This window comes from Mastigoproctus giganteus, chromosome 8 (assembly GCF_048544385.1).
Source record: "Mastigoproctus giganteus isolate SK-2022 chromosome 8, ASM4854438v1, whole genome shotgun sequence".
Taxonomy (NCBI): domain Eukaryota; kingdom Metazoa; phylum Arthropoda; class Arachnida; order Uropygi; family Thelyphonidae; genus Mastigoproctus; species Mastigoproctus giganteus.
The window spans coordinates 212,895,243-212,918,010 of record NC_143582.1 but is presented as its reverse complement, the minus strand read 5'-3'; the positions used below and the strand labels follow the sequence as shown (position 1 = coordinate 212,918,010).

Below are 22,768 nucleotides of genomic sequence, written 5' to 3'. Positions count from 1 at the left end.
AACTATACCACGGGAAATTATCACCAGAAACAAACCCCCGACAACTAAATAATTGTGACTAAGATAAAACATACACAAAGTTTATCTAGTAACGTAGGGTAAAAATTCACTTTGACGGAGGCTGTAAATATGTACATAGCTATCCCCCCCCAGACAACTACAGGTTGTTATGCCTTAGAAAAGCTATACCGGCCCTTGTCCAGGGTATAGCAACCCATTTTTATTAACAATTTAATTGCATACATCTTGTAATTTCCATCATTTCTTTTACATTGGTTCTTACTGACATCAGCAGCAAACCTCTCCCACAAGCACAAATATAAACCCACCCATGAATTTCGAAACACTCGCATTGACATGAGATATTGCCTACAGCAATTTCTCCATCACACCACTGTATTCAAAAGACGCGGCTGCGCAGTATAATCTTACCAACCTGAAGGCGGGAATTTACCCCCTTTTCAATCCGACCACCACAGTACAAGAATGAGGTAAGAACCTTTCTCATTTATTCAGATACATACCGGTTGGGCTTTGTGTCACCTATCCCAGTTTGCTGTTTCAGACAATGATTGAAAAATTTAATAATTTAAAAATCTAAAAGTTAATTCATGTGAATTAAACTAAACTTATTATCCTATTGCAGTGATTTGCAATCAATTTAAAATTTATATTATCACCAAAAAATTTATAACTGGCAAAACTGGTATGGGGACAACAGAAATGGGTAGGTATGAGACATTCCTTTAGTCTGGCTATCGTTCTGCTCAAAGCCCCTGACGAAGTAGCAGATTGATGGCCAAGTGAGGAAATGTATTTGCACTTTATTTTGTATTTAGCATTTTTATTGTTTATCAACATTTTAATGTTATTTTCATTATTTGATATCATATTATTTTATAATACCATTTCATTTATATATTGTTTATAGGCCCCCCAGGTAAAAGCTAGTCTACACTCGCAAACTTAGCAGCCTGAACCATATACACCTAATTGCCTACAAATCCATAACATTTATTTAAATAAAATCAACCAATATAATGTCTAATTGCCCTATGTACAATAGCATTAACGTCGCACAACAGACAAACTACTAATAACATAAATCTGACCAAATATTAATATAATAAACTTCTATAAGAACACAATATATATATATATATATATATATATATAGCCAAAAAGGCTACAAGACAACATTTCTCTTTATGGTATTTCTTGTTTAAACAATTGTTGAAATATTTTTCCTGATCATCTGAAAGTATGTGTAGTACCCCCCCCCCCCCACAAGGATTATAAATAAAATTTCTTAAAACATTGGATTAATAATAATTCCTCAGAAAACACCATGTCCTTGCTTCCCTTCTTACAGACAAAGGAATCTCATGTTGAATGTGACCAGAATTAATAATAAAGCAAAATTATTGGACTTAATATTAGATTTAAAAAAAAATAATAATATTAAAAGGGCATACTGAATATATGTATAATAAACTGTTAAAAAGCATTGCAATATGCAAAAAAGAGCTGATATAAACTAAGGTTATGGGATTAATAAAAAATTATATTAAAAACTTTTGTTAATTGAAATCTTCCTTCTAGTCTGTCTTTCACACCCTATTAAATCTTAGTTTTAGAAAACTTTGAATACTGGTAATGAAGATATCCAACATCTGGATTCCCATTCACCCACTGTCATATATTTTACAAATTGTTAATGCTCAACTTTAATATATGATATTGCAATTTTGAAAATCAAGCTGTTGGCTCTACTACTTAATGGCAAAATCAAATCATTTAACATAATTTTGGTGGGATGCTGTGCGGCAATTATCCATAGATCAATTATGTAAACACTCCTATACCTTATGATAATAGTTCAAAATCAGTTTTATTATGACCTGATCACACTAAATTTGATATAAAAGTGATGTTTCAAGCCTTACTAGATCCTATCATCAGATTCCTAAGTGAGTTGAAAACAGTTCCTCACTCCTAGGCAGCTGCATTAAGACTAAAATATTAGTGCAGCCACCTAGGAACTTAAAATATCACCTATTTATCACAAGTTTAGTAATTAGGTCATTATAAAATTGATATTCAACTATAATTTGTGTGATATGAGAACATTTTTTTTGCATAATTAATCTATGATTGTGGCAAATATACAGAATTATATTTCTCAGAGGATTCCACTTCTGAACACTGGAAAAGCAATAAGTTTATTTCCAATTTTAATAGGTCTTTTTTAAGTTCTATTTTATGTCACAAAATTGGATCCTGATCTTATTCTTAATTGTAAAGATGTTTTTACAAGATACCAAATATTTTGTGCCTTAGCTTAAAGGTGTTCTTTGTTCATATTAAATTAAGTGATGCTGTAAAGCATCGTCAAACTTTACAACGCTATTTATGATAGTGTATAAAGATTCTTCTTATTATTATTATGATTAATAATAATTATGAATAGTTTTGGATAATTAGCTTCTGCTAGCTATGTAGTGACTGGTAAATGCATACTGTTCTCATATTCTTAAATAGTTACAGTATTTCTGAATTCAGTTAAATCTTTAGACAAATGATTGTGCTCTTAGAAGAACACAATCCTATATTATATAATTTTATACTTTCTTTCCCTTTAAAAAAAAAAATTATATAAGAGGTCATGCTGCATACATTAAAAAAAAAGTGTTACTATTCTAAGCATTTCTTTTCTATGTGAAAGATAAGTGGAAATCTTTTTAGTGAAACAATGCAAGAAATTGTATTAGCATAAATAATAAAAAACAAGTATATTAAATATACAGTATTAATATGAAATTCTATTAAGAAATTTTCTAAAACACCTACCAAGGCCAAAACATTGAGAAACTCTCTTGTGTCAAAGTGGAGTAAGGTCTTTAGGTAAGGGTATATGGTTTCATCTGAAACAGATCAGAGATATGCATACACTTGTGTTGACAAAAATGAGCACCTGCCCATGTATAAGAAAACATATCTGACTTTTATCCAAGACTACACTCTCACATACTTTCAATTATAATAACATTGGGTCCAATTCAAGTGCAATGTGCACATGACAAAGGCCAAAATGCAAGAGAACCTACACCCACATAGGATTTTGCTTTTTTTTTTATAAACGGCACAAATAGAAGTGGCAAAACATGGCCTTCTTGGAGATTTCACACTAGAAGCAAAACTTTGACTAACAGATGGCATGTAGAAATTCAAAAATTAACGGTGAAGTGAAAAAATCTCTGAAAAACTGATTAAGGGGGCATAGTCCTGTTAAGTTTAAAATATATTTCATCTGAAGGAGATGGTTTATGCATGGGTACTGCACATACATCATTTTTACTATCCAGGTAGTATGAATGCATCATTTTATTATATCTCATATTGTGAATCAACCTTCACAAGTGGCCGAAGTATTGCACTTCTTGGAATAAGTAATGCTTCACCAGTGGAGAAGACTAATGTTACTTATTCAAGGCAGATACCACCACCCAGACGGCACTGTTTTGAAGCTTGTTGGCTTACCCATCAGTAGGTGGACAGGTACCCTGTTGTCAGGGTACCTACACTGGCAACAATAGGGTAGTTGTTGACAGGTTGAATTCACTTGTAACTATTTTTATGAATGTAATTAGGTCCAGGAATAAATTCATAATTTATGCAGTAACTTTTTTTTTTTTTTTTCCTCACTAAAACAAAGATCAAATCCAATTATTGCTATCATGACTAAATTTACTGCTAATTATTTGATTTTGGGTAATTATTTCTATTTTTACAAATAAGATCCAACATTTTTCTGAAGAGACTAGATCTATACTTTTATCAAGCTTCAGTTCCAATGGTGACAGATTACCTAACATTATCCTAGCATTAAGAGGGTCTGCCTGATTTATAGATTTAGGTAATTCAAAGCATTTTGCTTCATAATTCTTCATAATGATTCTCCTACATAATACACACCTAACCAACTAATTAATTCTGCATGGCCTATGCAAGAAGAATGTATTACTATTCCACAAGGCATAAAAAAATACCTAAAGGAACATCTTATATCCAAACTAGAGAGGGCCAATTATACATACATGGTAGATAAAGCAGTGACCATGTGTGCTGCACATATAGCTTATATATATATGAGTGGGCATTCACTTTGGTCAGCACAGTGTATATGAAAAATTGCAAAGTGCTGTATTTCTGATAACATAGAATATGTTGAACAAACTGTATATCTAAATAAAACAATTATATCAAATATCAATAATAACATCATTATATATTATTTGTTAATCAGAGTAATCTGACGTTTTCACGTTTTCTAATGCACAAAATAAATTAAAATTCTTAATATTCTCCAAAAATCAGAACAATTCAATTTGATTTGCAACAAGTTCCTCTATATATTTAACATAGCAAAAACATTACTTAGAACAATCTCCCTCCCAACTGAATGTTAAACAATAAATAAATAAATTCCACTTGTTATCTGGCCAGGCCAAGAGGAGTTCACTACCTCAATATATCATTGCGACAGATAACAAATGGGTTGTGCATTTTTATATAGTGGCATATAGGCTCAATCTCTCAATGCTCATAACTGTGTCTGGATATATTACTCCAGAATCAACTTTTGCTGACGTAGATTAATAGATTAATACAATACTGGAGCAGGGAGGAAGAGTAATTAAACCTACAGTTTAAAGCATTTCCTCACAGTGATGGATTATAAGACAGCAACATTTAGTTTGCATACACATCACTCTGAATATGATGAATATCAACATTCCTTTCAAGTGATAAAGAATAGTCACTGATCTTTATGCTACAGCCAAAAAAAAAAAAAAAAAAAAAAAAAAAGACAACCTCTTAAACTGTAATCTTTGATAACAGTACAAAGAAAGGCAGTTTTTTTTGTTCATTTGATATTTATACAGTGAATTTAATTCAACATTAAAATTAAAGAGAAAAAGTGCAATATGCAGAGGAGCAAATATAAACACAAAAAATGCTGTGACAATAAACTTTTTTTGCTCAATTTTGTTTATTAACCAAAAACAAACATTAACAGGGTAACTAGCAGATTTTATCATCACATAATATACCCTAATATACCAGGACAGTTGTGTCTTTAACCATTTCCATATTACTTAAATTTGCTAAAACATGACACTGGTGTATTTAATTAGAGTAAAACAAAAATATCCATTTATAATTAATCCAGTTTTTTCTGGATTAATTGTTTTAAACTAGACATCTTTAGAGTAAAATTTCTTTTATCACTCAACTAGTCAAACATATATAAAACAGATGGTATCCTACAACAGTGTTGTCATTTTGAAATGCTTACTACTACAAAAGGAAATTCGGTGCCACATTGTTAGTAACTGTTGAATCTGAAAGCCTGCAGTTGAGGATTGCAGTATAAATGATGGCATGAATAATGGTCAGTAAAAAAAAAACAGTCAGAGAAGTAGTAAAAAAAAGTGCTTAAGCAGTGCTGGAAATGAGAACACATGTGAAGATATGAGTTTGGATCTCATCCATCTTCTTCTCTAATAGATAAAAGACGCTGTTCAGTGCAAAAGGCACAGTAGAAAATGATCACAACAATAGTGCAAGATGAAGTGATGAAAAGAACACTGTAGAGCTGCTGGCAAAATCTGAATTCACCAAACACAAAGTGATGTGCCACTATGAGGCATATTGGCACATCACCAAACACCAAACATTGCGTTAATACATGAGGAATGTATTAACGCAATGTTGAGAACCAATTAATTAGACTGATTAAACATATAATTCTAGTTGGATACTGGACCAAGTGGTCCAAACAATAAATCACTTTAAAAATTCTACAGTCTGAAGGAGTAATCTTCAAAAATGATTCACAATGACCCACTGTGCCATTTGGCACAATGTAAATTGTGTAAATATTTATATTGGATGATTTCATTCTAGGCCATATATATCCTATGATGGAATCATCCAAAACCAGAAGAAAGAGCAGTTTTTGCAGCTTGTTAGTACAGGGAAGATGTTAACAAACACAATCAATAGCTGGGTTCTAACAGTGTAGAAAGGTTAAAACTCAAATCAGTCAACTGGAGATGGCCTGATATGGATGACACCTGCCAGCAGTTATTGTTTTAATTTAACGATCAGTAGGCAGTAATAAATAATTACTAATAAATCTAAATAAACCTGAGTTTGTATCTTTCATCACGCCTAAAAATTAAGAGCTAAAAATTTTAATGCTTTATATCTATGAAAAGTGTAAATATCTTATTATTTGTATTTCACTTCCTAAATACATCACAACAATGATGCTAATGATGTTAAATGATATCACCCATATTAGTGATAATTTTTTCATTATCATATCATTCATAACAATGATAAATCTTTCATCTCAATCAGAAAGTTCACTCAAAGTAACTTGAAAACCTAATAACTCAGAGTGCAAAGTGCATATAAAACAAATACTACAATTTTAACACCAATTTCAGCTATAATTATGTTTTAACTGAAATGGTGTCAAATATTTTCATAGAATGATGCAAAAAACAGTTACTTTCACTAAAGGACAAACTATATCATACCCACCTAAATCCAATTGAGGCTGGAGGAAAGTAGGATAAAATATTTTTAATGATAACACTGAATTTGTAATGATATTCTTCAAAGAGTTGTGTACTTAATATTAAAAATAGGAATTGCTTGACAATCCCAGCAAATGCTTTCTACTCTGAGAACACTTCCTACCTAGTTTCATTACCAATTTCATTACTGAAACAATAAAAATGAGAGAGATATCAGAGAAGACAATTAAAAGGGTGAAAAGTAAAGCCAAACAGATCTAGTTATTCGGATTACTATGTCAACAGGAAAAGAAATTGTCTGAAAGAATGAGTATTCTCATATGCCTCTGATATATTGGAAGGTGCAAGTAGGAAAGTGGAGAAATTCATTGCACTGTAAATGAAAAATTTAGATATTTATATTGGAATATGTACAGAGGGTCCTCGTTATCCGAGGATAATTGGTTCCAGAAAATTCCAATAGAAATGGGGACCAAATTTTCGTAATGCGTATTGTGTACTTGTACATTGAAAACAATGGATTGAAGGAAATGAAAAATGGGAATTATTTTATTAGACATTTTTTATTATAATATGTTGAACAACATAAGATTAAGTAAAGTTTATTGAAGTTGCACTATTTTTCAGTTTTACGAATAAAGAATGAATCCAGAGTTGTTGCTTTTTTTTTTTTTTTTTTTTTTTTTTTTTTTTTTTCCCTGCTGTATTTTTTCAGATAAAATTGTGTCCTAACCTTTAGTTTTGTCTTTAACTTCGCGCTTAACTTTTGTGCACGATCATGAAGATGGTGGTTCTCACAAAAATATTCAAGTGCTTGGTCACTATTCTCAAGGGCTTCCTTTAATTCTTTAATTTTCAAATCTTTATCTGTTGGTGATTCAATCACGTCAAGTCATCATTTTTGGCTTCTTCTGTGGTAGTTGGTATAATTCTGATAGCTCCTCATTTGTAAGTGGTTTTGCACTTGATTCAAGCAATTGTGTAATATCCCCATCATCAACTTTGTGGAATCCAGCTTCTTTTGCAAGACTTACAATTTCAATTTGTTGTTGTTATTGTTGAGTTTTTTTGGCGCAAGGGCTACTATGGCCAAATTGCACCTGTTCCTGTGTAAAGAAACTGTACCAATTAATAAAAAGAGTTTGAATGAGCATAAATATATTAATCTGTTTAAGAGAGTGGAAAAACTCAGATAAATTGGAGTTGTCCACAATAATATGTTTAATTTGAAGAGACTTGTTTAAATTAGATAGAGATTGGAATGATGTGGTTCTTGCATACTGATAGTGAGTGCACTCTATAAGAATATGCTTTACGGTTAGTGGTGAATCACAGTGGTGGATTACTTCCTTGCAATAAATATAGATGTGTAAGGTGGGTATGACCTATACGTGCTCTGACAAACAACTCTTTGTGTCTGTTTGAAGGAAGTTAGATTTCTATAGCTGTGGATTCTGTTTTATATTTTGTAACTTGCTATTTAACTGATTATGCCAAATTTCTCTCCATTTTTCACAGCAAATTAGGCGTATGATCGGTTTATAGTCTGTATAAGTAATCTGGATATGGTTATTGTCAGTGGGATTTTTTGCTGCTTTATCTGCACACTCATTAAATGAGTGTGCTGCTTTATCTGCACACTCATTTAATGGTATTCCTGGAATCGAACAAAAAGTGACAGTCTGCCTATTGCTATGAAATTTGGATATTTGAGTTCTTATTTGATTTATAATGGATGTGGAGAGCAAAAATTGCCTCGGAGGGCTCTCACGGCACTCAAGAGTCTGTATAGATTATAGTCTTTAGAGTGATATCATATTAGTAAGGTCATCATTATCAGCCATTTTCAATCCACTGCAGGATGAATGCCTCTCCAGCAACTTTCCAGTTCCTTCTCTTTTGTGCAATGGCCATCCATTTTATTCCCACAAACTCATGAATTTCATCTGTCCATCTCTGTTGTTGTCTTCCAGGTTTTCTTCTAGCTCCTCTTGGGTACCATTCTGTTATTCTCTTAGTCCATCTGTCATCATGTCTTCAAGCTATGTGTCCTGCCCAAGACCATTTAAGTTCTTTAGTTTTGATAAGAATGTCCTTTACTTGAGTTTGCTGCCTAATCCATGTGTTTCTCTTCTTACTTAACAGTCTGATTACCAATATAATTCGTTCCATTCTTCACTGTGTAGTTCTCAGCTTCTCTTCCATTCTTTTGGCGAGTGCCTAAGTTTCACTTCCATAAGTCATTGGTTCATTATTTTTCGTTTCAGACAAATTGGGATATTGCTCCTCAGTATGTGACCATATTTCCTGAATGCTATCCATCCAAAATTTATTCTTCACTTGAATTCCAGCCATTTATTATTATTACAACTAATGACTCGTCCCAGATAAGTACACGACTCCACCTTTTCAATTACTGCTCCTTCAATCATTATATCTCTTTCTATGGCATACTTGTTCATCATTACTTTTGTTTTAGCCATATTCAATCTTTAGTCCAAAATATTTACTTACTCTGCACAACTGATTAAGATTTTCCTCTAATTCTTTGGGATCGTGGCTTATGACCACAATGTCATCTGCAAATCGTAAATGGTTTAGGTACTCTCCATTCATATTGACTCCTTTCTGCAACCAGTCTAATCTTCTGAAAGCTTCCTCAAGGGCAGTAGTAAACAACTTTGGAGATATTGTGACTCTTTGTCGAACTCCTTTCTCAATTTTAAATTTGCTACTGTCTTTGTCTAGTCTAATAAAGGAGGTAGCATTCTCATATATTTTCTTCAAAATCATTATGTATGGGATGTTTATGCCTTTCCAGTGCCCGAACATTGCCTTATGCTGTATGGAGTCAAATGCCTTTTCATAATCCCCAAATGCCAGGCATAGTGGAGTTTTATTCATTTGCTTTCACCATTAGCTGTGATATTATGTGAAGGTGATTCATAGTTGAGAATCCTATCCTAAAGCCAGCTTACTCTTTTGGTTGATTCTCATCAAGTATTCTTTCTAATCTGTTAGTAATGACCCTTGTGAACAACTTGTAGATGTGGGATAACAAGCTAAATGGTCAATAATTTCCAATTTATGATTTATCTCCTTTCTTATGCAGCAAAACTATGATTGCATTATTCCACTCCTTAGGCATCAACACCTTTTCTAATGCATTTTGTGAAGAGTCTTGCCAGTTTTTGTGCTATGTCTCTTCTTCCCAATTTTAACAACTCTACAAAACTTCATCTTCCCCTGGGGCTTTCTGATTCTTCATTTTCTTCAATGCATGTTCTACCTAATCAGGAAGGATATCGGGTATGTCATATGTGTTATTAATTTGTGATCCATCTTCCCCACTGCTGGCATCATTCCCTTGCTCCTTGTATAATTCTCTATAGTAGTCTTCTGCTATTTGAATTATGCCTTCTCTGCTATTTATCGCTATCGCTATGTAAAGGACCAGTAAATCAGAGAGTCTTATAATGGGGGATTTTAATTTCCCAGATATTGACTGGAATTTGTGGGTTGTTCTAGCAACTCTACATCCTTCCTAAAGTGAGGTCTCCAGACCAGTATACAGTACTCAAGGTGTGGCCTAACCATTACCTTCTACAAAGGGATAATCACCTCCTTGTCTCTGCTGGCAAAATTCCTATATATCATTGACAAAACTCCATGACCTGCTCTGGCAGCCCGTCTGCACTGCTCAGAGAACATCATATCTGACTGCACAATTACCCCTATATCTTTTTTGTTCTCCACCTCCCTGAGTGTAGTACCACAGAGTTGGTACGTTTCTCTTGGGTTACTGCTACCCATATGCAGTACTTTGCATTTGTCAATGTTAAACTTCAGTTGCCACTTCTCAGCCCATCTGCCTAACTTTTCTAGATCCTGTTGCAGTAGCATACTGTCTTTAGTGTCATTAACAACCCTGCCAGCCTTTGTATCATCTGCAAACTTGGACATTAAGCTTGATATACGTTCATCGAAAAGTAAAAGACATACAAGAGGTCTATTACTTTTAATCAGTTTCTCAGTGCCTATAAATATTCAATAATGGAATCTGCTTTAGATGCAGAAGTACAGATATTAACCAGCAGATTCTTAAACAGGGGTTACCCCCTTGCTACAATAAACCAAATTAGGGTACAAGCTAAGGAAAGAATACAAAAAACTACACCAGCCAACAATAGTAACATCAAAAAATACTTTATTTCTGTCCCATATGTTGAACAGTGGCAAAAACGCTTAATGGCCAGACAAACAGCTGTATTTGTCTGGCCACAATTTAAAATCATGGCCAGACAAATACAGAAATTACATGCTATTCTGAAGAATCGCTCAGTCCTTTCCCTGTGTGAGGAAAGGACTGAGCGATTATGGTTCTTACCTAGGACTGTAATTGCTCAGTCCTCAACAAAAAATTACCTAGTATACAACACAAATCAGTTATGTGGTACAACATTTCTTGTAGTGATTGCAACTCATCTTATCAGGCCTCGATGCAGTGTACGCTGGATGTGAGATTAAACCAGCACACGTCCTCAGTCCATGCTTTTCGTTCGGCAGCGTCAGAATTGGCCTTTCCTGCTGTTAACGAAAACCATACATTTTTATTCAATGAGGCCAAAATACTTAAGTGTCCAACGTAATTATACTAGACTATTAATTGCAGAAACAATTGAAATTTAATTACATGAGAAATCGATTAACATTCGTCGTCCATATCTAATCTCCGATTCATGGTCGTACATGTGCAAAGACAAATAATCCAGGTCCTTGATGTGCATGCACAAAGACAAATAATCTCTCTATTTAAGATTCCGACTCACATACTCGGTAATTTCCATTCCTGTGATCAAGACATATGGTTGAAAAGCTCTGTCAACTTCAAGAAGGGAAGTCTTTTTTCAAAATTTGCATTGAACTTGTTTTAATTTGTTAATTGTTTTTTAATTAATTTTATTACTATAATTTTATTTTTGTTCATTTGTTGGAGAGTGTCATTAGGAAGTGTTCTATGTATCATATTGAGGTAAATTTCTCTTATTCTTCTACAAATATTGAATTACAATGTAGAATGTATTGAGTATTGTAGCTCTGTCTTATACTAATATATCTATTCTGCAGCAACAATCATTTTCCAAATTAACTTTATGCCCCCTTGTGTTCCATCTGACTCTTTAAGACTTTAAATGTGTCTCAACTCTAAATCAATTTTCAGAACTGTAAATGTAGTCTTCCTTTGTAAGATTATCCTTTTGTGCCCCTGACTATTCTTGTTCTTCTCTGCACCCATTTCAACATATCAGCATCCTTTTTAAAATGAGTCTTCTAGACCCCTATGCAGTACTCAATGTTTGGCCTAACCATAGCTCTGTACAATGGGATAACTGACTGTTTGGCCCTGTTGGAAAAATTCTTATATATCATTGTGAGAACTTCATGTCAGACTACAACTGTATCTCAAGGTCGTTTTTTTTTCTCTGCTGCTTTGAGTGTTGTACTACTCAGTTACTATATTACTCTTTGATTATTGATACCCAAATGCATTACCTTGCATTTATCAGTGTTAAGCCTAAATTGACACATTTAGCCTATCTTCCTAATTTATTCAGTCCTTGTTGAAGTAGCATGTCTTTACTGTCATTAACCATCCTGTCAACCTTCGTATAATCAAACTTAGACACAAAACTTGCTATTCATTTATCAGTATCATTAATAAATATTGAAAACAGTTAGGGGCCAGTACCAAATCTGGAGAGTCCACTAATAATATTGGTTCATGAATAGTAGTGGCCTGAGTAGTAGTTGAACAGAGTTCGCAAATCATTGCAAGGCATTTTCATGTAATCCATCTTTAGAAACTGCTTATATTTAAAATAAGTTTTGTTCATAAACTTGATAATTTTTAAAAGTCCTAAATGAAAAAACAGTTAATACACAGCTACCTGGTGGCATATTTAATTGGCCTTTCATGATTGGCCAATTAAATAAGTTGAAGTAAGTTGAAAGAGCAGTCAAGCTCTCTGCGATCGAAGTGCAATTGCCTTTGGGTTTGTTTGTTTTGGGATTTATTAGGTGCATCAGCAACTATGGCTGTAGTGCGCCACTTTTGGTTTGCAGACAGTGGGATTAAGGTAAGCAACTTTATATCATCACAGAGACAAAAAAAAAAAGGAATAAGAATACTATTTAATTTTTTTTTTTACTGCATCTTGCATGTATCAAATGACAACTAATAAAATAAAGCAAACTACTCAAGAAGAAATATCCCTGGATTGATCTCAATTTACACTATTCTTTCATTCTCTAATAGGTGGAAAATACCAGTTTAATGTTGATGCCCAGAAAAATTATAGACTGTGTTCAAGTTGGTAAATATAGCAAAGAAATAGTTAAGAAATGGTCACATGTACTTAAAGGGGAGGTGAGAGAAGATATAATATGGTGAGTATAAGTTTAGTTCATTACATTTTTAATGAGGTAAGTTAAGTATCTCACATTATGGAACTTCTAATTGATGTACATTAATTGTGATTAAATAAATCAGTATCTGTTCTATATGTTACAGCATAATACATTTGGGAATACGAGTATAGGAATTTTTGCTCCACTGGCAGAAATGCAGGCCTTAATTATATGGGGGGGGATAACTTCTGTTTCAGAGATAACATGTTAATCATAGGCAATCAGGCATTAATATACAAAAATTAAGTCCAAGATTAAAGAATAGAAAATGAACAAAATAATATCAATATTTTAAATCTTAACATTCACTGGGCGAATGATAAGATATACACAAACATTTAATAAGAGCGTGCGCACGCACACCCACCCCTGGAGAATGTAATTCTGTATGGGATTACAAATCCCATACAGAATAAATGTAAATAACACCATAACCAAAATACACACACACACACACACACACACACACACACACACACACACACACACACACACACACACACACACACACACACACACACACACACACACACAAAACAATATATATATATATATAATACCATAATATAGAAAACAAACATTAATAACATTGTTTCAAGAATTAACTTACATTTTAGCAAGCATTTAATAGCAGGGATATCTAACACATCTCATCAAATATATAACACAGAAGGTAACAGTCTACCAAATCTCCTTTACCTACAGTTGATTGTTATAACCATTTCTTTGCCATATCAATAGCAACTCTCAACTTTTTTTAAGTCAGTGTGTCTCCTATGGCATATTAATCACTAATATAAAATTAATGTTTTGCATTCATAAAAATTAGTACCAAATTCAGAATAAATATCACAAGGGCATTTCTTCTATGAAAAACTTAGTTTACTTTATTAATTATCAAGATAAATAAAAAGCTAATAAAGATTAGCTAGTACTAGGGTTTACAATACCGGTCAAAATCTTAATACCGGTATTTTGGTATTTTTAATTTATGAAACAGGATACTGGTATTAATACCGGTATTCCAAAAACAAAAATTTTTCTCAATAAATTTTGATGACAATTAGGTGCAATAAAGTAAGGCAAAAAACAAGTACTGTAATTACTTGGATTCATGTTTTAAATAAATTTTTATTGCAATAATAAATATTCTGGAAAAAAAAATTAAAATACAGTTATTCTAAAAACAAAAAAATACATATCGTTACTGTAACGTTTAGTTATGTTTAAGCATCCACATTACCTGTCTGAATAAAGCAAGCTCTTAAGAAACATAAGCAATCAATAGTATGATCGTTTAAAAATGGATCTAATTTGGTACATACAGTATTTGATTAGCGGCAGAAAACGCCCTTTCGGATTCTATTCTGGTACTATTGTACTGTATTGAGATAATCGTAGACGATCTCAGTCCATATTTTCTAGGCTTTGAACTTTTTTAGCAAAAACAGTTAAAAGTATTTCATTAATTTCCGACTCAAGTTCATCTTTTAAAATCTCATTGGAGTCAGGTAATTTCTTATTTTGGAAAGAATTTGCAGAACACTGTTCTGCAAATTCTGTTCCATGTTGGTCTTCCATGGTTGAATTATATTCATAATTTTCTTAAGGAGAAAGAAGTTTTATTAAGCGAAGTATAATTTTCACTATAGGATCTTTACTGAGTCTGGGAGAGAGCAAAGAGCGGGGATAAGGAATAAAGAAGAGAGCAAAGAGTGCAGTTAAGGAATTCTTCACATATATAAAAACAGAAGGACAAATCAGATTGGACCCTTATGTAATGGACATGGGATAGTATTAGATAACATAGCTGAAGTTGCAGATGAACTCAACAGTTACTTTGCATCAATAATTACATAAAAAACCCTTTGTGTCAATGAGATGGAAGTGAAGTTGAAAAAAATGTATTTACTGATGTTGAAATTTCAAATGATTATTTAATGAGAACTTTCATGCCTAGGCAAGTAAGACTCTTGTGGTTGATGCCATATAACCTATAATCTTAAAGGAGGTGGGCACAAGGCAGAGGGTTGTGATAAATGGTTATTCCTCACACTGGGTTAATGTAAGAAGTGGGGTTCCCCAAGAATCAGTATTAGGACCACTGTTGTTTTTTATTTATTTTTTATTTAGGCCACCCGAATAATTAAATTCATCTGCCGTGCTGTGTCTCATGTCTGTTAATTGCGTGTGTTCTACGTTCGATTTGTCTGTTTTGCTGGACGAAAAACCCCAGTTTCTGGGGGAAAAATCTTGCTATCTACACCTGAGACCGACTAACTCAGCCTCGGAGTGAAAAAAGTCCCATTACAGTTCCTTGCGTCATCGATGGGATTCGAACCCGGACCTTTTCCTCCCGGTGTGGGGAGGATGGTGACGATACCACTGTGCTACCCGCACAGTGTTGTTTTTGATTATCTTAAATGACATCTATGAAGGGATGGAGGGCGTGAAATCTAAACTTGCAGATGATGTAAAGATCAGTAGAGTAGTTAATGATCGCCGCCAAGCAGAACTTCTTCAGAGTGACTTCCAGGATGGTCAGAAAAGTGACAGCTATGCTTTAATTCAGCAAAATGCAAGGTCTTAACACCTGGGGAACAGCAACCCCAAAATAACTTATACACTTGGTGGAGTTGAACTAAAGTCAGTAGTGGAGGAACAGGACTTGGGAGTTACAATATGGTCAGACATGAAGTTGTCCGAGAATTGTGGACAAGCTGCAACATTTGCTAGTAGAGATAACGACGTCATAATCACATAAAGGTGATTTTATAACCTTTGTGATTAAATTATAAACAATTATTTTTTTAAAAATTAGTACCGAAAAACCAGTATTTTTTGTATTAATACCAGAAAAAAATGATTGGGATTCCGGTATTGTAAGCCCTAGGTAGTACTGCCTAAATAAACAAATATTTAGGCAATGTTACATGCTACTGTGGCAATAAAATCTTAATTAAATTATCAAACATTGAGTATTACTGAAGAATACAATTGATATGCTTTACAGTGTTTAATTAATTAACTTCAATTTGGAAGTTAATTAATCAATCAATTTGGAAATCAACAGAATTGAAAACACAGTTCTACAGTGCACTTAAACATTACAACACACATTTCACATATTCCATCTTCAGAAATCACTCATATACCATTTATGAACTTGATATTTCTGAGTCATCAACCATAAACTGTTTTAAAGATATTGCAGTCTGCTGGCAGTAAATTAAACATACATAGTGTAATATAAATTCTAATATCAATAACATAATAATATAAACATAATTCTAATACAAATATCTAAACTAAGGAATTCAAAGCACATATTTGCATGGTGCCTACCCGCACATGTTCCACATGTCAGAAGTAGACGCGGCATCCAATGCTTTTCTTTCTGAATATTTATTTTCTTTCTCATACATTTTTTCCTAGCTGATAAACAAAGTTATCAAAAAATTCAAACTTATCTGGCTTCCAACCAATTTATCTTTTAATCCTAATTCATTCAAACAACTGAAACAAAATTTTTTACACTTCTTCTCCGGGATAGTAATTTTTTAGCTTTCTTCTCTGATTCCCATGTCATTTTAGTAGCTTCTGTGCTGTAATTTTTGATGTAATTTTAATCTTTGCTGTAATTTTTGAAATCACACATGGCTTAATAGCCATGTGTGATTTCAAAAATTACAGCAAAGATTCAAGAGAACTTATGAGGTATTCCCAATTTTCAGTGATTATATTTGTTTTATGGAAAATTATTATAATTATAAATATAAATTGCAAAAATTTAATGCCTACTAACTTGGGAAGAAAAATTTTGGAAATAAAGCATTTCAGCTGAAAATTCTTAGCAAAGAGAAAAAGTTTACTTTGAATAATGAATAGCATACATTCACAAGAAAAGAGAGTATTTTCAAAACCTTACCTGGATTTTTTTTCCCCTTAAGTTGAGTTATACACTGAAGTACTTGTGATTTTACTGTAGGAATGTTTTCTTCAGGAATATCACCCCACGGATATGCTCTTCCTGCAAGACAGCAGCTAGAAAATACACAAATCCCTAACAGTCAATAATCATGTATAAATAAAAAAATTCACCTTACACTCATCTCAAACATGAAAAATATTACTAATATATACAGTAAGTGTAATAATTTTCACTTCACCACACATACCGCTTAACATATTAACACCATATTTTGTTAATCAAAATGCAAAGCATGTTGATTACAATGCACATTAAGAAATGCAAAGCATATTTCAATCAGCATGGCATCAAGCATATGAATAGTACTATGTGACATGTATGAGGGAGGAGGGGAAGAAAAAAAAGAAATAATCACCAGATTTCTGTTGGTTTAATTTTAATGAGATTTGGAAAGTTCAACAAATTGTTCTGAAAGAGCTAAACATAAAATTTCATGAAAATCCATCCATTGGAAGTCAAGTTATCACCTGTGGATGGATCGACAAAAAAATAATAACTGCTATAACTGGATCAATTTTAATAAAATTTGGGATAACTTGTGCAAATCTTTCTAAAAGAGCCAAATATAAAAAATAAAAATATATAAAATTTCATGAGAATCCATCTGAAGCAGTCAAATCATATACAGAACGGATGGATAAAGAAACAACTGTTGAATTTTTATTGATATTGATCTGATTTTAATGAAATTTTGGATGGCCCAAATATAAAATTTCATACATATCCATCCACTGGGAGTTGAATTAATATATGCAGAGAGATAGACAGATTACATGATGAAGACAATGGACACTTTATTATGTTAACATTACACATTAACAAACCTAATAAGCAAAAAAGGAAACACAAACAGTGCAATATAATACTAATCTTTCCCAAAATTATAAAAATAAATGAATAACAATAAAATAAAATAATTTCTAAATTGTAAGAAAAATAGATCTTTCTATTTTCATCATATGAGTGCTTAAGTAAACAGGTTATGTACCATAATAACAAAATAAGTTGTTGGCCCCACATATATTTTTCCATAACATTACCAGTTGTCAATTAGACCAGGGTTCGAACCCGTGACCACCAAATACGGAGGATGCGGAAAGGTGCTGAAGTCCTAGTTAAATTAAATGTTGTGGCCATTGGTGTTGTATGCTGCTGGGATGGAAAATGACCCTGCCAGGTCATTTCAGGTATACAATTGCATCCCACAACTTGACACCAAATAGCACACCTTCTAGAATCAAGGTCCTGATATAACTTTTTATCAGATTTGTGTTTTGAATGTGTAATGGGTATTGCTTTGCAAACTCAGCATTTCCTGCTGGATTTGGCACAGAACTCCTCTATATGATAATGAATATTAATTTCCAATCAAAGATACCAGTTCTTTTTGCATTTTAACATGGGGGACAAAGACTCCAATCACAGGGCTGAATTATGGTTGGTGTGGGTTTAAGTGAAAAAGACCATAATGGCAGATTTTCCTAGGTTAACTTGCAGATCAAATCTTGTGAGGTATTGGTGTATTTCTGATAGGATCTTATTGATAGTTTCTATAATATTGTAATTTCATCACACAAATTTATTTTGATAAAGAGCTATATATCAAACAAATGTAATATCATATCTGTTCTCCTGTGCTGTCTAGTACAGTCGATTCTGGTTATTTGGGACTAGTGCATTTTGGCCTGATTAAGCAGCTGCCCCAATTATGCGAAGTTTCACGTAAATAGTTAAAAATACAGCTTTGTGATTGATTTTCTGTACGATCAAATCACGTTACGATGGACTCACCATAGTAAAGTACCATTCGCTATACGATATGTAGAAAGTGCCGGTCATTGTGATCACATTTGCGAATTAAAATTTAATTCTATTAAACAGCGATTCTAATTAGCAAAAAAAAAAAAAAAAAAAAAAAAAAAAGGACGAATATTATCCACAGGCTATAAAAGTAAAGATATACTGTATTAAGTACAAATTTAGACTTTATTACATTATCAATAAGGCCTCCGTAGCTGAGTGATCAGGAGCAGAAGTGGTAGCACATGCTCTTTGAGTAGACCGGGTTCAAGCACCTGACTGCTCAATACGGTCGATCTGCCAACCCGCACTGGACCAGCATGGCAGATTATGGTCCATTTCCTTCAGCATGAATTGTAGAGGAGGCTTCCATCCTGCAGTGGGTTGATAATAGCTGCAGTTTTTTTTTTTTCTTCTTTTTTTCACGAATTTTTTTTTTTACCAATTAAAAAATTAAATGATACGTGAAAACTGGAAGAATATTTTCCACAGGTTAGCAAAATAAAAATAAATTTACACTTACGTGCATAGCTTAATCAATATATACTGTAATATGTACATACTAACTAGTTGACATTTCTGTTCACTGACATATGTGGGTGGGGGTTAAAATTTAAAACAGTAAAAAAGATAAGCAATCAATAACAAAGAATATGGCACACACACAAATCGCAAGTAACACGATACTCGCAAGTGAGAACGGAGTAACAAGTTACGAAGCGTAAAAAATAGGAATGAAGAGCAGATTCTGAAAATTAATTTTTTTATATGACTGAAGCACTAACAGAAAAGCCCAATAAACAGGGGAGTGCTAACTGTTTTATTGTTTTATGGTTGTGACCTCCAGAAATTCAACCAAACCACATGGTATGGTCGGAGACAATCGTAGGGTAATCTCAAGTGCTGCGGTCTCCTGCCCCCGATTAAACAGCATGTTGTTTTTCTCAACTGGGTTCTGTTCTTTAAGATTTGTCCCAAATAAATGGCTGCCCTGATTAACCAGTGGCCCAAATAACCGAAATCCACTGTATATGTTTAATTAACTGTGGCTACACTTTTTACTTGTGTTAACTGCACATACTTTCCCATTGCAGCCCTAACACGCACTAATAGCAGAGCCACTTGGACTTATTTTTATAGCTACAATCTTCTGCACAATATGCATGCATGTTTGAAAGGTATCCAATGTTAAATTATCGCAATTTATAGGTATAATTTCATTGAAAAATATAGCAGAAATAAATTTTTTAGAAGTGATTCAATTTCACTGAATGTCCTGTTAATAATAAAATAGAAAAACAAAATCTGCAAAAACTTACCTTATATATACTAAAAGTTTATTTCCTAGCCTAATTTGTCCATCAGATAATTGCTTTCCTCTTTTTATTGCTTCTTGTAATACCCCTATTAGCTCCTGAATAAAAAAAAAAAAAAAAAAAAAAAAAAAAAAAAAAAAAAGATAAATAAAACAAGAATCACTAAATAAATAACATAAAGTTAATTAAATTAAAACACTATATAAGTTATAAAGGATTTAATTTGTGTGGCTCAGATTGAAAGATTACAGTGATATATTCAAAATGATTTGTAATACAGTAAAATCTCATTAGTACAAACTCGTTTTATACAAAGTATTCATTTATATGAAGCACATACCATTCCCCTGTGAAAGGATAGGCTTTTCTAAGTAAATATATTAATTTATTAAAAAATTCAGTTAATATGTATTACAAAGTTCATTTTCAACCCATGAGAAATAAATATTGTCATTTTGTATGTTTAATACAAATCTTGGCAGAGCTGTCCGATTATTGCCTCTAACCACCCGGCTCCCTACTTCCCAAAAGATGGCACTGGCACTGACTTGCTAGAAATTAGTTTTGTGTAAACAAAAGCAGTTTATGGTAGCTACAACATAAAGTGCATTCGGAAAAACATCTTTCTGAGGGCTCAGTTGTTAAATTAACAAAAGAATAAAAAGTTTTTCTAAGTTGTTTACATGCACTGCCTCGCTCTCTATGGGAATAAGGTCAAGTTGCAATTGTTACCTCAGTTCAAAGAGTCTTTTGCTACCATATACAGCAATCTATTTTTTGTGCCATTCTATCTGAGCTTTTTTGATTAATTATTGTCCATGACAATAATAAAAAATAGTGGTGACAATGCACTACAATATTGTAGTGTATTGTACAGTAAACAGCTTTGATATCTGAGTAAAATAAACAGATTACATATAACAACTCATCCAATTCTCTTCTATTCTTTTCGTTCAACATATGCCAAATGGTTAGATATAAAAATTACACTCTCCCATCAGTTTAAAGAAAAAGCAATTGTTCTAAACCCTGTAATTTGATTAAAAAAAAAAAAAAAAAACACTATGCAGATTAAATTCTGTCTTCCTTAAGACTGTGACCATACATGAGACAAAAAAATCCCTCTGGAATGTAGAAAAACTCATCTGAAGGTTTGCAGTATAGAAATAGAACAGTTTTACATACCTCAACCTCTTACTGACATTGTGGCACATGTGTAAGATGTATAAGAATACCTTTAACTGGTTGTATACTTCTTTATGTACTGCTCTGAAAATTCTGCTTCACAGGAAATATCTTCTATATCATGGACTTCCTCCTATTCTGATATTTATGAATCAAATATTGGACCTTTTTTAGCATTAGCACATGATGCAAGAAAGCAAGCTTATATAGCATCAGCCTAAAAAAAAAAAAACCACCCCATTCTAATTTCACTCATCCACCCACTCCAAATGTTTGTATAGTTCTCCCTTGAATCTGTTTAAGCTATCAACTTCTACAACGACAGATGGAAGTTTGTTCCAGCAATCAACCACCCGCTGCTTAAAGGTAAACTTCTGCACATCTATCCTACAACCATCTTTCCACAATTTGAATTTATGCCCTCTCAGGCGATTATTCTGAGCAAGCGGAAGAATCCCATCAGCATTGAGCATGCTCACACCATTCAAAGCTTTATACACCTCAATCAGATCAGCTCGCAGGTGCCTAGTCTCCAGACACTGTAATTTGCAAAACTTAAGCCTTTCTTCGTAAGAGCAACCCCTTGTTCCATTCACTAATCTTGTTGCCCTTCTCTGTACTTGTTCCAACAGCTCTACATCCTTCTTAAAATGAGGCCTCCAGACCTGTATACAGTACTCAAGGTGTGGTCTGACCATTACCTTATACAAGGGGATAATCACCTCCTTATCCCTGCTAGAAAAATCCTGTATATCATTGACAAGACATCATGAGCTATTCTTGCAGGCTGTCTGCACTGCTCAGAAAACTTCATATCTGCCTGCACAATTACACAATTACCTCCAGGTCCTTTTCATTCTCTACCATTGTCAGTGTGGTACCACAGAGTTGATACATTACTCTGGGATTACTGCTTCCGATAGGTAGTACTTTACATTTGTCAATGTTAAACTTCATTTGCCATCTCTCAGCTCATCTGCTCAACTTTTCTAGATCCTGTTGGAGCAGGGTACTGTCATTAGTGTCATTAACAACCCTGCCAACCTTCGTATCGTCTGCAAACTTGGACATTAAGCCTGATATACCATCATCAATATCATTTATAAATACAGAAAACAACAATGGACCCAACGCTGAACTCTGAGGGGCTCCACTAATAATAACATTAGTCCACGAAAAGCAGTGTCCATTGATTACCACTCCCTGTCTTCTCCCACTCAACCATCCCTTTATCAATAGCAGCAATTTGCCTCCACTGCTGCACTGCTCCCATTTGTGCAGCAGTCTTCCATGTGCAACAGTATCGAAGGCTTTTCTAAGATCGAAATATATGATATCAAAGTTATTCTTTGCATCCAATCAAATTAGTCAGACAAGACTTCTCCTTAACAAACCCA

The 22,768-nt window shown here is 33.3% G+C and overlaps 1 protein-coding gene across 1 annotated transcript in view; it reads right to left on the bottom strand.

Moving 5' to 3' along the window:
• Vps8 (vacuolar protein sorting 8) overlaps positions 1 to 22,768 on the bottom strand; it is a 286,412-nt gene that overhangs the window by 120,435 nt on the left and 143,209 nt on the right. Inside the window, exons 22-24 of the mRNA XM_090380461.1 lie at positions 20,190 to 20,284; positions 17,008 to 17,123; positions 2,851 to 2,924 (exon numbers count right to left, since the gene is read on the bottom strand). Coding sequence (XP_090236587.1) covers positions 2,851 to 2,924; positions 17,008 to 17,123; positions 20,190 to 20,284 — 285 coding nt within the window. The remainder of the gene's footprint in view (positions 1 to 2,850; positions 2,925 to 17,007; positions 17,124 to 20,189; positions 20,285 to 22,768) is intronic.